At 44.0% G+C, this 17,423-nt stretch overlaps 1 protein-coding gene across 20 annotated transcripts in view; it reads left to right on the top strand.

Annotated features, from left to right (window-relative positions):
- Positions 1-17,423, top strand: part of LOC135089874 (inositol hexakisphosphate and diphosphoinositol-pentakisphosphate kinase 2-like) — a 61,647-nt gene that overhangs the window by 10,937 nt on the left and 33,287 nt on the right. For 14 of the 20 annotated variants that reach the window (XM_063986050.1, XM_063986041.1, XM_063986054.1 and 11 more), the window contains 10 exons: positions 10,542-10,724; positions 11,196-11,336; positions 11,521-11,611; positions 11,797-11,951; positions 12,205-12,243; positions 13,118-13,219; positions 13,366-13,556; positions 13,996-14,190; positions 14,624-14,710; positions 14,941-15,129. In XM_063986050.1, coding sequence (XP_063842120.1) covers positions 10,542-10,724; positions 11,196-11,336; positions 11,521-11,611; positions 11,797-11,951; positions 12,205-12,243; positions 13,118-13,219; positions 13,366-13,556; positions 13,996-14,190; positions 14,624-14,710; positions 14,941-15,129 — 1,373 coding nt within the window. Of the gene's footprint in view, positions 1-3,295; positions 3,653-10,541; positions 10,725-11,195; positions 11,337-11,520; positions 11,612-11,796; positions 11,952-12,204; positions 12,244-13,117; positions 13,220-13,365; positions 13,557-13,995; positions 14,191-14,623; positions 14,711-14,940; positions 15,130-17,423 lie in introns of those variants that run through there. The other 6 variants (XM_063986061.1, XM_063986060.1, XM_063986056.1 and 3 more) reach the window with 3 other exon arrangements.

Genomic DNA, 17,423 nt, shown 5'->3' with positions numbered 1-17,423 from the left:
TCCTGTTCTTGTTCTTCTTGTTCTCATCCTCCTGGCGGTGCTTATTCTTCCTTTGTGTTGCTTCGTGCTGGTCCCTTCGCGGCAGGAGGAAGGAAGGGAAGGGGATTCAAGGTTGAAAAAGGGTTACTTAGCTCCGTTCCTGGTGGGTCCGCTTGATTGCACCTCTACACACACACACACACACACACACACACACACACACACACACACACACACACACACACACACACACACACACACACATACACACTTAACCTTTCATAATCATATTCCTTCGCTTCCTCCTCAGTGTTCAGAAATTAAAGAAGGAGGAAAAAATATACTGAATGTGGGAAAAATGTTTATTAGTTACGAAAACACACACACACACACACACACACACACACACACACACACACACACACACACACACACACACACACAGTAAAGTGTGGGAAAGTGTAAGAGGAAAGAAAATTAAACTAAAGTGAATGAAAGAAAGGAAGGAAGGAAGGAAAGTAAGTAAGTAAGGAAAGGGAGGGAAGAATATAAAACGAATATAAGAAAGAAAGGAAAGAAGGAAGGAAAAGGAGGGAAGAATATACAATGGATATTACAAAGGAAGGAAGGAAGGAAAGAGGTATGATAAAAATAGTTCTTTATTTTTCCTTCCTCCTCCTCCTCCCTTTTCCTTTTGGTCACGGTCATGTACATTCTCATTAAAAAGACGTGTGTTTGTATGTGTGTGTATGTATGTGTGTAGGTGATGATGTGATGACACACACACACACACACACACGTTTCAGGATATGTGAAGGAATAAGAGGGCGTGGCGGATATGGAGGAGGAGGAGGAGGAGGAGAAGGAGATAACCACAATAGGAGAAACATAGAAAGAGAGATAGGAGGAGGAGGAAGAGAAGGAAGAAGAGAAAGTGAAAAGAAGAAGAAAGAAAGCGAAGGAGGAGACAGAAGAAGAGAAAGTGAAGGAGGAGTAGGAGGAAGAAGTAGTTCAAGGATGAGGAAGAAGAGGAGGGAGAGGAGATTGCCTATTGAAGAGGAACAGGTGAATGCCTAAAGGAGGAGGAGGAGGAGGAGAAGAAGAAGAAGAAGAAGAAGAAGAAGAAGAAGAAGAAGAAGAAGAAGAAGAAGAAGAAGGAGGAGGAGGAGGAGGAGGAGGAATAGTACATCTTCCTTAGTTGGTTTGCGAGGTCATATATTTTTCACATTATTATTATTATTGTTGTTGTTGTTGTTGTTGTTGTTGTTGTTGTTGTTGTTGTTGTTGTTGTTGTTGTTTTCCTTTATCATCGTTTTATAGTTGCGCTCCGGAAGTCCCCCTCTCCTCCTCCTCCTCCTCCTTCTCCCCGTCCTTTTCCTCCTGCAGCTACGGGCATCCCCACAAACGTAACTGACCTCGCATCCGGACGTCACAGCCGCGCACTGTGACGCACGCACACACACACACACACACACACACACACACACACACACACACACACACACACACACACACACACACACACACACACACACACACACACACACACACACACATCCTTTAGTTATCTTGATGACGTGATTTGTCACCTAGAGGAGGAGGAGGAGGAGGAGACAACTTCTCACACAATTACTTACTTGATCATGGTCAGTATCTCCTCCTCCTCCTCCTCCTCCTCCTCCTCCTCCTCCTCCTCCTCCTCCTCCTCCTCCTCCTCCTCCTCCTCCTTTCTTCCTCCCCTTACCTCCGTTATGCGTCAGGGGTGAAGGCATTGAGAGAGAGAGAGAGAGAGAGAGAGAGAGAGAGAGAGAGAGAGAGAGAGAGAGAGAGAGAGAGAGAGAGAGAGAATGATATTAAACCTCTCTCTCTCTCTCTCTCTCTCTCTCTCTCTCTCTCTCTCTCTCTCTCTCTCTCTCTCTCTCTCTCTCTCAATGCCAATACAAATATTTTTTTAACTATCTATAAATTGCCAAGCGCTCTCTCTCTCTCTCTCTCTCTCTCTCTCTCTCTCTCTCTCTCTCTCTCTCTCTCTCTCTCTCTCTCTCTCTCTCTCTCTCTCTCTCTCTCTCTCTCTCTCATCCACCGTGCACTTTACTAATCCTCCTCCTCCTCCTCCTCCTCCTCCTCCTCCCCCTCCCTCATTTTTCTCTCTCTCCCAGCCGCCCATCTTGTGTCATCTCCACCCATCTCCCATCTCCTCCCAGTCTGCCTCTCCCGGTAACTAAAAGGAGATGAACACACACACACACACACACACACACACACACACACACACACACACACACACACACACACACACACACACACACACACACACACACACACACACACACACACACACACACACACACACACACACACACACACTATAAGCGCCGAAAACGTACTTTATAAGGTGAAGAAGAAATATATTCCTGTATTTCTAAGAGATTGATGTGGAAAAATGAAGGAAAAGACGAAGGAAAAAGATTAGGAGAGAGAGAGAGAGAGAGAGAGAGAGAGAGAGAGAGAGAGAGAGAGAGAGAGAGAGGATAGGGAATCAACGTTTTTTTTTTTTTTTGGTGATTTTTTGAGCAGAAATTAAAAGAAATCTCTCTCTCTCTCTCTCTCTCTCTCTCTCTCTCTCTCTCTCTCTCTCTCTCTCTCTCTCTCTCTCTCTCTCTCTCTCTCTCTCTCTCTCTCTCTCTCTCTCTCTCTCTCTCTCTCTCTCACTCTTTGTCAACCCCAGGCTGAAGAAGGAAAAGATGAAGGCAAAGGAGGAGGAAAGGAGGAATGAAGGCGTTAAAGAGAGAGGGGAATTCCGGGAGTGCAGAGAAAGGGGGGCGGAGGAGGAAAGGGGGGAGAGGATGTAGAGTTTTGACCCCTTCTTATTTTTCCTAATGTCTTTACAATTTTAGAGTGGTTATGCTCTCTCTCTCTCTCTCTCTCTCTCTCTCTCTCTCTCTCTCTCTCTCTCTCTCTCTCTCTCTCTCTCTCTCTCTCTCTCTCTCGTCTAAACACCATTATCTTTCTCTTATATTTTTTTCTTTATCGTATTTTCCCTAGTAGCAGCAGCAGTAGCAGCAGTAGTGGTAGTAGTAGTAGCAGCTCCAGTGGTAGTAGTAGTAGTAGTAGTAGTAGTAGTAGTAGTAACAGCACTTTACTAATCTACGTATACCTGTTAAGAACCACAGAACCAGCAGATTTTGTAACCGCCATAGAGTAGGTTAGGGGTAAGCAAGGCCACGGCAGAGAGAGAGAGAGAGAGAGGGGGGGGCGGTAGACAAGTGAGCAGGCAGGCAGGTAGGGACGGTGCGGGGTAGTACCTTGCCTGAGCCACCTCCACCACCACCACTACCACCTGCACCGCCTCACTCACTCAGGCCTTCAGTGTTGTGTCAGAGTGCAAGGAGGGAGGACGCAGGTCGGTGCCGCTCAAGAGAGTCTCATGCTTACGGGATTGCTTGTCGGCCCCCTTGACTGACTGAAGACTGCCCTTACCCACCCACGTACCTAGCCTGTCCATGCCGCGGGAACCTACTGCTGCCCCCAGGAGGTTTAGCGGCTACTGACGAAGGAGGAACTGTAGAGGGGGAGATAGAGTAGTGGTTGTTAGCAAGATTTGACTACCATTACTCAAGTGATGATAGAGAAGACAAGTCGATTGTTTGAGAGGAGGACCAGTCGTGTGTCGGTGGGTAGTTGTGTGTGTGTGTGTGTGTGTGTGTGTGATTTAAGTTAACACAGTGTTAGTTTATATATGTTCTTTGTTTTTTTTTCTTTCTTAGTGTGTGCGCGCGTGCGCGTGCAACGGTGCATTATCTATCTCCCGTTGCGTGCACATTAACTATATATGACTTGTGTGTGCCTTCGACCTTTCCAGCCACACACACACACACACACACACACACACACACACACACACACACACACACACACACACACACTAAAGGGACGTGAGAATATTTATTGGTTTTGTTTTTGTTGCATATACATTATCTCTCCTCTTCTTCTTCTTTGTCCTTTTCCTCCTCCTGCTCCTCCTCCTCCTTCATGTGCAGGAGATACAAACAGTACAAAGATGACGAGGAAGAGGAAACATCACGAGAGAGAGAGAGAGAGAGAGAGAGAGAGAGAGAGAGAGAGAGAGAGAGAGAAGGAAGAAGGACTCAGTAGGAAGAGTAAACACACAAACAGTGGTGCCAATGTCAGTGCCTTGCCTTACCAGTGCCTCCATTATGGCTACACTGCTTCCGCCCTGGATTACAGCACAACCTTGGGCGCCCGACGCTTCCAGCCGCGCCCTTTGAGGTGTGTGGCGCAGCGCTGACCTCCCCACGCCTTCACCTCCTCCTCCTCCTACTTCCCTCCCCGGCCCTTCAAGTCGCCTCCATTCCTTTTTCACCATCATAATCATCATCAGTATCATTGTTATTAGTGTTATTTTGCTTTTGTTCTCCTCCTCCTCCTCCTCCTCCTCCTCCTCCTCCAACATCATTGTTATTATTAGTTATTTTAATCTTGTTCTTCAGTTTCTACCTACGTATTTCTCTTATTCACGTATTTACTAATCTGCTCATTCATTCATTCATTCATTCATTCACTTCCAAACTCAACATTTTTTTTTTACTTTTTTTTTATTCTAACAAGAAATTTTTACTTATTTGTATATATTTTCATGTCATTTTTTTTCATTTCTTGGTTTTAAAAGTTCAGACGATTCGCTTTTCTCACGATATCTTCCTTTCTTTTCTTATTTTTTCGTCTTTTTTACATAAGACGATGAGATGACGTTTTCAGAGATGAGTGTTCTGTGACGCTGTGACCTTCAAGACAAACGCATGGCGAGGAGGAGGAGGAGGAGGAGGAGGAGGAGGAGGACTGGGGAACAACCTTACGTGTCCTTCCATATAATCGAGGGTTAAGTGTACAGGTGATTAGAGGAGGAGGAGGAGGAGGAGGCGTCACGAAGCTGCAGAAGGAAGGGAAAGAGGCTGGAAAAGGACGTGTCGGTGGGACAGATAGTAATAGAAGAAAGCTGTTTAGAGTGGAAAAGGAGGAGGAGGAGGAAGAGAAGAAGAAAAAGAACCAGAATAGCAAAGAGTAGGCACAGAATATCTAAGAGGAAGATAAGAAAAGGAAGAAGAAGCAGGAGGAGAAGGAAGAGAAAAAAAATAGGAGGAGGAAGAAGAGGAATAACAAAATAAGAAGTGGAAGATGAGGAGGAGGAGACAAATTCAAATCAAAGTACAGTAGGAAAAGGAAAAAAAACAAGAAACAGCAAGGAGGAGGAAGTAGTAGTAGTAGTAGTAGTAGTAGTAGTAGTGGTGGTGTTTGTGTACCTTAGCTGAGGGTGCCAAATATCACACGACGTTCAAGCACAGTGCCACTTTACCTATCTGTCTGTCTGCCTGGCACTTCCTCCCTCCGTCAGCTGTGTATCGCGTGACGTCACAGTGCCTGGGGTGTGGTGTCATGTGGTCTGGTGGTGGCTCTCTCTCTCTCTCTCTCTCTCTCTCTCTCTCTCTCTCTCTCTCTCTCTCTCTCTCTCTCTCTCTCTCTCTCTCTCTCTCTCTCTCTCTCGTTTTTGTTTTTGTTGTTCTTTTCTCGTCTTCCTCCTTCTTCTTCTTCTTCTTCTTCTTCTTCTTCTTCTTCTTCTTCTTCTTCTTCTTCTTCTTCTTCTTCTTCTTCTTCTTCTTCTTCTTCTTCTTCTTCTTCTTCTTCCACGTTTATGTATGCCTGCATCCTCCCTTATTTATTATCTCCTCCTCCTCCTCCTTTCCTCCTTTCCTCCTCCTCTTCCTCCTCCTGCCCTGAGGTAAGGTCAGGGCGTCCTCTACACACCCTCATTGTCTAGTCACGGGCGGCGCAGGGGAGGGGGCGTCTTCCTGGTAGGGGAGGGGTTTCTCTCCCATCCTCCCCCCCTTTCCATCCCCCGCCCCCAAGCCCCCACACGCCCATGCCGTCCAACTGGTTCCTCAATAAATCCTTGGCACGTTACTTGGCATGTGTCACGTGGGGAGAGAGAGAGAGAGAGAGAGAGAGAGAGAGAGAGAGAGAGAGAGAGAGAGAGAGAGAGAGAGAGAGAGACCTATCCTAATCAAACTCCCATTCTCAGTTCAAGTATATTTTCTTCCCCTGTCCATCGCTATTATCGTAATCCAAACAGTCCCTTCATGCCATAGGAGTGTATAGGAAGCGTAGGTGAGCTGGTACTGTGCTCTGGCGTCCTTGGGTGTGTCTTAAGAGGGTTTTAGGGTGTTCCCCGCGCGCCGATAACGTCCGTGTGTGTGTGTGTGTGTGTGTGTGTGTGTGTGTGTGTGTGTGTGTGTGTGTGTGTGTGTTTTGCCTTCGTGTTGCACTGCATGATTGATGTTACAGACTGCCTGAGTGTTGGTGTCTTCATTACAGTCATTTTGTGTTAGTAGTTTGTGTGAGTGAGTGACTGACTAGGTTTGTTCACTAAGTTCCGTTTGTGTAGTTAACCTGACTGACTGACTGACTGACTGACTGATTGAGGTATTGATTAAGTTTCCTTGACTGACTGACTGACTGAGTTTGTCCTGTTGACGTGAAAATCGTGTCACGAACTCGTACAAACAAGTGTGTGTGTGTGTGTGTGTAGTCAGAGTAACAACAAAGCAGGAAAGAAGAAAAGAGAAAAAGAGAGAGTGTGTATCTATCCATTTGAATCATCACCTTATATTAGCGCTCACTCACTCTGACTGCCTTACCCCTCTCACTCCCTGTCTGGAAATGTCATGCGGTGTATTGGTAGTCAAGCACACGCATCCCTCCCTTCATTTGTTAACATTGGGGGCGAGCGTTCACCGCCGGCATGTTAAAAAGAGTAAAGTGAGGATAGACAGGCCGGCAGGCAGGCAGGCAGGTTAGGTCGAGACTCAAGATGATGAAATAAGTGATGCTATTCTTACTCAAAACACTCATCTTGTCGCCAAACTTCTGCCAACTCGTGTCTTTCCTTCCCACCGATGTTTCCTCCCCAGTCACCGTTGTCTCTTGTTTACTTCTTCCCTCCGCCTCCTCCTCCTCCTCCTCTGTTTCTTTCCAGTCATTTCGTTTACTTCTCTCTTCCTCGTCATCCTTCTCTTTTTCTTCCCATGTATGTTCAATCTTGTCTCCCTACCTTCGTTTCCTCCAATGCTTTGTTTACTTCTCCCCTTTCTCTTTCTCTTCCTCTTCCTCCTTTGTTTCTCCTCACGTATACTCACGTACTCAGCCTCCCCATTCTCTCCTCACTTCTCAGCAAATCTCCCCACCAACTCCTCTCCCTCGATACAGTCCTCCCAACCTCTACCCTTCTCCCCATCATGATTATCTACCCTCTCCACACGTCCCTTCATCCCCTCTTATACCCTCCCAGCCTTACATCACCCACCCACTCACTTCCCCACCCATCCTGCGTCCTAGTTTAACCCACCCACACCCTTACAGTCAACCTCCACCCCTGCCAGGACAAGGAGCGGCGCCCCCCGTTCCGCCAACCTAACGCAAACAGCAGCACGTGGTTGCCTCCTTTTCTTGTCAACCTTGAGTGTTATCTAGGGCAAGTTTTTCCCCCATTCTTTCCCTGAAGAATGCGGGTACTAATCAACGTGGTGCCCTTGTGCTGGTGAGGGGACGTGAGAGGAGCGGGAGGGGAGAGAGAGGAAGATTGGGGCTGGGGCGGGAGGTGGTCTTGTCTTGTATGGTGTGAGTCGGCAGCAAGGAAGTCATGTGGTGTTGTGATTAGTCTTATCGGTTCACAAGGCGAGATTTAATGAGTTATTGAGCTTTTGTTTGGGTGAGCGAAGAGATCTGAAGGAGGGTTGACTTGAGTGAGTCTCCGTGTAGCTAGGAACACACACATAGAGACGTATTTTATTGACCACAAATATTCTGAGTAGTTAAATTAAACCCCAGTAAAACCCCAGTAAAACCGGAATAAACCAGACGAAGTAACACCAAATAATCAGGACAACGAGTGAAAGGCAGCACAATAAGACAAAGAAACGCGCCTTGAAAGTGAAAGAAAATTTAAACAAATGAATTGAGAGGAACTTAAAGGTAGTGCAGAAAGTGAATTGCAATGAGGGCAAGACTACACACACACACACACACACACACACACACACACACACACACACACACACACACACACACACACACACACACACACACACACACACACACACACACACACAGTAACAGCAACCTTGGCAACATGACACGTCCCAAAGCCTCACGCGCTGGGTTGTGTAAGAGTCTTGCCTCGCTCCATCTTGTTGTACGCCAATGACGAACGTGACGTGACTCACGACTCACGACTCAGGCTTGTTGGGAAATGAAATGAAACAAAAGTGACCGAGGAAAAAGATTATTATATACGGTTTTTTCTCTTTTTCATTTTTATCATTTGTCTTTCTCCGCACGCACTATGAAAATGAAGCGAAGTCAAATATTTAGAAATTTTTAATCGATAAACTGACATATTTCTAGAGAAGAGTTGGAAAATGAAGTAAATTGCCAGATAGAAGATTTTATACGTATTTCTACTGACTCACGTTGAAAAAAAAAGAATATAAATTTAATAAGCAGAAATAAATTTTAGAAGTTGATTTAGCACGTTCCTAAAAAAGGAGTTAGATTAACGTAAACATCAATATGAGCAACAATATGATACATTTAAATGAAACACACAACAAGTAAGACATCATTTGACTCACGTAAACCAGAGAAAGATAAAAGTAACGCGTAATATATCTGTCAAGGAGGCTGATAAACACAAACAGTTGCCGATGTAAACACGATCTGACGAAGGAATGTTGAGATTGATAAAAACACTTAGAAGAAGGAAAGCACTCATTGAATTGGTGCACCTGACTTGTGTACTCTTTCATTGTTCTTTTTCTCCTTTTCTTCCTGTCTCTCCCTTTCAGTATTATCTTGTCCGTGTGTTAGAGAGAGAGAGAGAGAGAGAGAGAGAGAGAGAGAGAGAGAGAGAGAGATGCATTGGATAATCAAGGCTATAGTGGTTAATTTCTAGTTATCAGACATAAACAACGTCTGTAAAAACTAGAAATTCGTATTGAGTTAAAAATAATATTCTCAGATATTCACCAGAGGCACCAAAAATTTCTGAGAATCATGTTTTTTTAATTTTTTTTCAGGATTTTGCTAACCATGAATGTGTTTGTGGGCATGTAACAGGTTTTTTTTATTAACAACCTAACAACTATGGAAATAATGCCTTGAAAGTTTGTTTTTTTCTCTTGTATATACTGCAAGGTATTCAATTTACACCTTACACACACACACACACACACACACACACACACACACACACACACACACACACACACACACACACACACACACACATTGAAATATTCCCTCATATCCTATCTGTCTATCTGTCCATCTGTGTAACTCTATATATCTAACCATCCATCTATCTACCTATCTACTACCTAACCACATCAAAACCAGCCCCCCCAACACATACACACACACTAACAGTCCCTCATAGCCAAACCTAACTGCTAACCTAACTCAAGAATCTGATGCAAGGAGTCACAGAGGGAGGGAGGAACTAGGGGACTCAAATCTGTGGGGCCAGGAACCTCAAGGCATACCACTGACTTTTTACCAATCAGGTCTTGGTGAATGTTGGTCTGCCTTGACTCTCCTGTCACCACTACATGCATTGCTAATACTTCTCTTTCCTGTGTGGTACTTTTTGACTGGCCTAATACTAATATACTACTCTTCTGCCTCCCATCTGCTACTTTTTTTTTTTTTTTTTTTTTTTACTCATAATACTAGTACTGCATTCATCTTTAATATTTTTTTTCTATATCCTTCACTTGCTATTTTTTTTTAACTGACCTAATACTAATACTTTGTGGATTTCTACTATTTTCTGTCTTCCATCTGCTACCTTTTCTTTTTTACTCAATACTAGTACTACATGCATCTCTAATTTTTCTCTATCTTCCTGTCATCCTCTCCTATATCCCTTACATGACACAGTCCTCTTTTCCATCCTCCATCTACTGCCTGTTACATCAGTTGAAGCCTTACATCATACACTTCACATGTTCCCTCCCTCACAAACACTCATGACTCAAGATTGAAAAACAGTCCTCTCTGCCCAAAATGCATAAACTCACAAACAACAGTGACAAGATAAAAAAAAATAATAATAATGATAATAATAATTCTTAACCCTTTCAGTGCTAACCATTTTTCCCCTACAATCCCTTAGCATTTTTCAGAAGTATTTTTGCACTAGAGTATATTAACTAGTTTTGTAGTATAGAAAATAGAAAATGAACCTATTATTCTTTCTATTCTCCATATGCCCATGCAAATTATACTCCTACACTGCTCTGAATGTTACCATAGCAGTGAAACAGTTAAGACATTACCAGCTACAGAGATTGAAGAAAAGGCTTGTCATTTTCTCATCAAATCAGCTGAAAACAACATCACAAACACTGACTGAGGATTAAAACACCTAATTCATAAGACACTACCACAAACAGCCACTGAGGAAAAGGTTACTGTTCTCTCTTCCACAGAATGACGGCATGGAGATGCTGGAGGGGGAGGAGGGGGAGGTGCCGCCAGTCAAGCAGGTGGTGGTGGGGATCTGTGCCATGGAGAAGAAATCTGGATCTAAACCCATGAAGGAGATTCTCACCCGCCTGGAGGAGTTTGAGTTCATCCGCACTGTCATCTTTCCTGAGGAGGTGATTCTGAAGGTGGGTGAGCAGTTGGGTGGTTCCTCTTGTCCTCTTGTGTTTGGTGGTTCACTTACTCATCCATCTCTTCATGTATCTTGTTAGTTAGTGGGTTTGTTTCATCATTATATTCTGGCAGTGCAGTTTTCTGGTCTTTCCTAAAGAGGTGATCCTGAAGGTGGGTGAGCAGCTGGGTGGCTCCTCTTGTGTTTGGTGGCTTCCTTATTTGTCCATCTCTTCATATAATTCATTAGTAGTATTGAGTTAGCTTCCTCATATATCCTGGTAGTGCAATTTCAGATCCTACCTTTCACTTAATGGATTAGTTTCATATACTCAGGAAGTGCATTACAAATCCTACCTGCCTCATAATAGATTATCTTTTTTATACATCTCTGTAGTGCATTTTCAAATCCTATCTTCCATTTAGTAGATCAGTTCCTTATATTCTAGCAGTATAATCTTAAATAATTTCCTTGTCTCATCTCACAGGAGCCTGTTGACAAGTGGCCACTGTGTGACTGCCTCATCAGCTTCCACTCCAAAGGGTTCCCACTAGAGAAGGCACAGGCATACACTGACCTCAGGAAGCCATACATCATCAATGACCTCGAGAAGCAGTATGACCTCCAGGTGAGTGTGTGACTTGACGTGTGTGATGCAAGTTTATGTTTTGATCTGTGTGTTAATTTTCACTTTGTATGATTTGTAATACATCTTCTGTTATGTTACTGAATTTTGGTCTTGTTTTGAGGTTGAGTTTAGTAGATGCTGTATTTTTTTTATTTATTTTTTTATCCACTGGTGTTACTTGCAGGATCGGCGTGTGGTGTACAGCACATTGCAAAGGGAAGGCATTGAGTTGCCACGCTTTGCCATTCTTGACAGAGATTCCAAAGACCCATCAAGTAAGTCTCTGGTGCCTCCCCTCAGCTGGTCACCTACACCCTCTGATGTCCATTGTTTCCACTCACCAACCACTTGCTCCTCACTGATCTTTGTGCCTGGTGACATAACTGTTTCTGTAAATCAGCTGTAGTTTTATTGATATAATTCCTAATTTATGAGTCATTGTTTGCATTTTCACGCACAGAACGAGAGCTCATAGAGGGAGAGGACCATGTGGAGGTGAATGGCGTCATATTCAACAAGCCCTTCGTGGAGAAGCCGGTGTCAGCAGAAGACCACAACATCTACATCTACTACCCCACATCTGCTGGCGGCGGCTCCCAGCGGCTGTTCAGGAAGGTGAGGAGTGTGGCAGCAACTGGCAGTGGTGTTGCCTGCCAAGCCAGCCCGTGATTGGCACCTGTTAGTGCAGCCCATACTCGAGACTCGTTGATGTCAGTTGCAAGTTACAGTAATACTTGTAGGCTGTTGGCTGGCACACTTGTTGAGTCGTATACTAGTAGTGAGGCTTCATCCGCTTGGCATAGTGAATGTTTTCATGATCCACTCATTCCATAACTCAACACTGCAGTCACTCAAGGTGTGTTTGCAGCTGGGGTGTAGGAAGGATGGAGGAGAGAGAACCATCAAGGTCAGCTACCACTGCAGTGGCTTAAAGAAGGTCATGTGAGGTCAGGATGGTTTAAGCTGGGTCATGTTATGATGAAATCAGTCATGAGTGTGTTTTATCATAAAATGCCCGGTCATTCTGCTTCATTTGATTTGTTTTCTTATAAATCCTAGCATGACCTTCCTTGCCCAAAACAACCAGACCTGACATGACCTCTTGGGTCACTACAGGTGAGGAGTTTAGTTTTGCAGCAGAATGAAACCTACTCACCTTTATTACTCTACTTGTCCAGATGTCCTAGTCACTCCTCAACTCTGCCTGACTGCCCCTCATGACGAACTAAAGTCCTGGCAGATAAATGACCCATTAACAACCTGTAATAGTACCTGTTTGCCACCTGGTCCCTCACCTGATGAACAGGGTTTGCTTAGGCTGCATCACCACCAGACTAGAGACATGTTGGAGACATTTAAAAAGTAGCCAAGAATCATGAGGCGGCCCATCCATCATAGCACAGCAGTCCTCCCTGTAGCCTAGCGCAGCAGTGGCAACCCTCAGCCTTGTGCATTGGTGACACTTGCATCATTAAACCGTCACTTCCTTATGAGAGTTACCATGGAAGCTTGGTGTGACCCTTAGCTTGCCAAGACTAACCCTGCCTGAGTGAAGTACCTTGGTTTACACTACTCATTATACTAACTGCTTTGACAAATATTACTCCTCTTTGCAACAGTGAAATACTTGAAAATCTCAGTGAAAAATTAACCTTGAGAGCTGGCAGTGCTCAAAGAACTAATGTTTTGTGAGTGGATCTGCAAAAGTAATGGAAAAAATAACAAACATGAAATCCCCAAAGGTCCTTACTTAATCAGACGTCTTTGGTGCCCCTTCACAGATTGGCTCCAGGAGTAGTGTGTATTCTCCAGAGAGCAGAGTGAGGAAAACGGGTTCCTACATATATGAGGACTTCATGCCCACTGACGGAACTGATGTTAAGGTGAGTGTAGGTGTCTGGGCTGGGCTGGAATGGGTTGGGCTGGTTTAGGCTAGGTTGGGCTGGACTGGGCTCAGTTGTGTTATAATTGATCTTTCCTCTTCTATTACCCAAAATCACACTTAACCTTTTGTGTACATTCCCTACAGGTGTACACAGTGGGCCCAGATTATGCCCATGCAGAGGCCAGGAAGTCACCCGCTCTGGATGGCAAGGTTGAGAGAGACAGTGAGGGGAAGGAGGTGCGCTACCCAGTCATTCTGTCTAATGCTGAGAAGCTGATCGCAAGAAAAGTGTGCCTGGCATTCAAACAGACAGTGTGTGGGTTTGATTTGCTAAGGTAAAATTGTGGTGTGCTCACTGTGGTGTCTTTTGTAGAGTTTGCTTATCGGTTATTTAGCTTCTGAGGAGTCCCTAGTATGTTGTTTTTTGAGTGTAGAGAAGTTGTATTTACATCCCATTCAATTAAGGCCCTCAGAAAGGAATGAATATTTTTTTATTTTGCTTTATTTGAATCATTGCTGACTAATCTGACATTTGTGATGTTAATGGGTTCAGTTCATAGCATTCAGTAAAATTTCCTTCAAACCAATATTCCTTACTTTCTTTATTTGAATCATCATTGTTTTCATCTTGCAACCAAAAGAGCGAGTGGCAAATGTTACATCTGTGATATTAGCACTCTCACTTCATAGCAGTTAGTAAAAGGTCCTCGAATAACAATGAATACTTCTTGTTTCGTTTCTCTCACCACCATTGTCTCATCTCTCCGCCAACAGAGCAAATGGCAAGTCTTACGTCTGTGATGTCAATGGGTTCAGCTTCGTGAAGAACTCCAGCAAGTATTACGATGACTGTGCCAAGATTCTGGGCAACATGATCCTGCGGGAGTTGGCGCCCACCTTCCACCTTCCCTGGGCCATCCCCTTCCAGCTGGATGACCCTCCCTTCGTCCCAACCACCTTTGGGAAAATGTACGTTGTAGTTGGTGATGCGTGTGTCTTGGTGTTCCCTGTGTGTGGTCATTGTGTCTTCCTTTGTGTGAGTGATTTGTTTTGGTGTTCCTCGTGTGTGGTGGTCTTGTCTTCCTGCATGTGACTATGATTTGTGAGCTACATTTATGCTGTGATTATATTAACCTTGTGTTATTATATTTCACTGAGCAATAGAACAGGTGATTGATTCTCTAATATACTACTCTTTAATTGACATATATGAAGTTCCAGTGATGCAATGGCTCATAACTATAAGATTTGCAAGATAGATATATACTGTGAACATATTAACCAGTGTACTACATTGAGCATGCATAACTGTCCAGTGGGTGATTAATTCTCTATTTAATTAATGTGTGGAGTGTTAGAGATGTGTGAGGCTGGTGTGACGTGCGGTGTGCATCTCCCACAGGATGGAGCTGCGGTGTGTGGTGGCTGTCATCAGACATGGAGACAGAACACCCAAGCAGAAGATGAAGATGGAAGTCAGACATCCCAAGTAGGTATCATGTAATCCACTTCATATCAAACACTTATATTGACTTTTTTTTAGCTTTGGTTTTTGCACTTTTCAGCTTACACATTTCATTAGACATTTTGGAATCCTATGCCCTCAGATTTTTTTGCCTTGCTGGCCAAATATAACAGACGCTGATTTCTTATAGCATTGTTTTTCGCACTTTTCACCCACACATCCCATTAAATGTATTGGAATCCTTTGCCCCTCAGATTCTTTGCCTTGTTTGCCAAATACGACGGGTACAAGGATGGGCACGTGAAGTTAAAGAAGCCTAAGCAGCTACAGGAGGTTCTGGACATTGCTCGTTCATTGCTCGGGGAGATTGAGCAGAAGCGAGCAGATCCAGAGACTGAGGAGAAGAAGGGGAAACTGGAACAGCTCAAAAGTGTCCTTGAAATGTGAGTGTGTAGGTACCTTATGGGGCAGAGCGTGAACCCTTTGTAGATGTGACATGGTTGTGTTCTTCTTTCCCTCTCTTTTATTCCTCATCTCTTAGTCATAACACACACACACACACACACACACACACACACACACACACACACACACACACACACACACACACACACACACACACACACACACACACACACACACACACACACACTCGATGATATAGATGATAGATGTGATAGGATGACGTGGGCCAGTCTTAAGTAATCCTGTTTGCTTTGACCAGATAAACACACCGTCATATCATACAAGACTGTAGTTTCCTTTTAAGTTACTCAGAACCAAAGATAACTAGCCAGAATTCTGTTAGGCTAAAAACACTTTAATTTTTCCCTGCTCCCCAAACCTTTCTCCTCATACTGTTTAGTTCACCCTGTTGTGCCTTTACCTAGTGCATGCTTTGTTGTGTCTTTTGGTAGCTGTCTCTGTGTCCATTCATCCTAGTGTTGAGTCTTGAGTATTAAGACTAATCCTAAAGCTCCTTGATTTCTTTGCTTTCATGAGGCCAGAGTGTTTAGGTGTAGCAGCAAACAGTAGGGGTTATACAGCAGCAGGATCAGGTGTATTACAGTACCCAATACTTTTTCAACAGGATCAGTGCCACAAACACTATTCCTATGTATTGAATTAGTTGGTATTTTTGGGATCTGAACCTCCTCTTTTGTTTTATGTAGCAGGAAAGGTGTAGGAGTGTGAATGAAATTGATTGTGTGTGTGTGTGTGTGTTTGTGTGGAGGCAGGTACCTAGCCAGTGCATTGCTCAGGGGAGGTCAGGTGTGTGTCTGTTGATGTCTTTCTCCTTTAAGAGTTTTATTTTTTATTTTTGCTTTCATCTCATTCCCTCCACATTATTATTAGCGTTAATCTAAGTTACATATTTTCAGAACATTTTCTCTTGAGTAACATTGTGTTTGCTAATTTCTTGCCTTTATCCAAGAAGGTGTAGTGGGAAACCTTTTGTATAAGACAGTGCAGTGTGTGGCATGGCTGTGAGGCTGTGCTGGCTATGTAGTGAGGTGGGAGGCATTCTGTGGTGAAGTGTTGGTTGTCACAGCAGCACCTTTGTTATAACACCAAAGAGGAGACTCACAGTTGACCAAGGCAGGCTAGAGGTGACCCATTGCTCAGAGTGTGATAGGATGCACTGAGGCTGGCAAGGCATGGTGAGGACAAAGAAAAATGGAAGTTTTCATAATTTTATCTCCCAGCAGCTCCATGATGGATGAGATTCACCATCCTGTTGGTCATTTATGTACCACCGAGATAGATGAAGCTCAGCTGATCACGACACAGTGATGCCGGCCACCCTGGGTGAAGCCTCCATGCCCTCCCTCTGGACCCTGAACTTTTGTCCCTAGGTTCATGACAGGCTGCAGGCCAGCCCACCCCCTCCCTCATGGAAGACATTGTTGTGCTGTCACTCTTTACTCAGTCAGGCAGGGTTAATGATAATAGATTTCCTTGATTGAATGATTAAGGATTAGCTATTGCACATTATGGAAGGCAAACTGTTCCCAGATCAGTGTGTGGACCAAACCCTGTGCAGCACACAGCCTGCATCAGGAACAGCCAGTGCTTCATCAGGTCCACACTCTTGGCTTCCTCCTCTTCTGTACAATGAGAGGTTTTTCTTTTTTTACAGAAAGGCAGTGCATGGTTGTGTTGTAGAATTTTGTTTGTTTTTATTTGTTTTACATTTTTGTAAAGCAGAAAGAACTGGAGACACTGCTTTCAAAAGTTCTAATCTTCCTTTCCTGTTTTTCTACAGTACAGTTACTGAATACTATATTTTTATATAAAATCAGTTTTAAGTTTTCTTATGTAGATAGTGTATAGAGAAGTGTTTTGTTTCTAGTGTATTTATAGGGAGTCTGTGTATGTACATTAAAGTAGCATCTGTCTTATTTTTATTTTTCCTTCCACTCACAACTGGAGGTCCTTGGAAGGGCCTGTGTAGCAGTAGTGGGCGGCCGTGTTGCTGTGTGGGCAGGTACAGCCTTGTAGTGGTGCTCAGTAGAACTGCTCTCAGATCTTTGTAGTGCGTAGTTTGAGGGTTTGACTTGTGTGACAAGACCTGAAGAGACACTGCCCAGGTGAGGCAGGTGGCAATGTTGCAGTAATAGGTACTAGTGTTGACACAAAGTATCACTACTGGTGACTGCAAAGTGGGCATTTCTGAGCAAGATATGGCATTACACATCTTTGTTTTGGCAGTAACATTGTAATTAGTCGTGAGTGA

This window comes from Scylla paramamosain, chromosome 33 (assembly GCF_035594125.1).
Source record: "Scylla paramamosain isolate STU-SP2022 chromosome 33, ASM3559412v1, whole genome shotgun sequence".
Classification (NCBI taxonomy): domain Eukaryota; kingdom Metazoa; phylum Arthropoda; class Malacostraca; order Decapoda; family Portunidae; genus Scylla; species Scylla paramamosain.
Note: the sequence above shows the minus strand (reverse complement) of the source record. Positions and strands in the feature narration are given on the sequence as shown.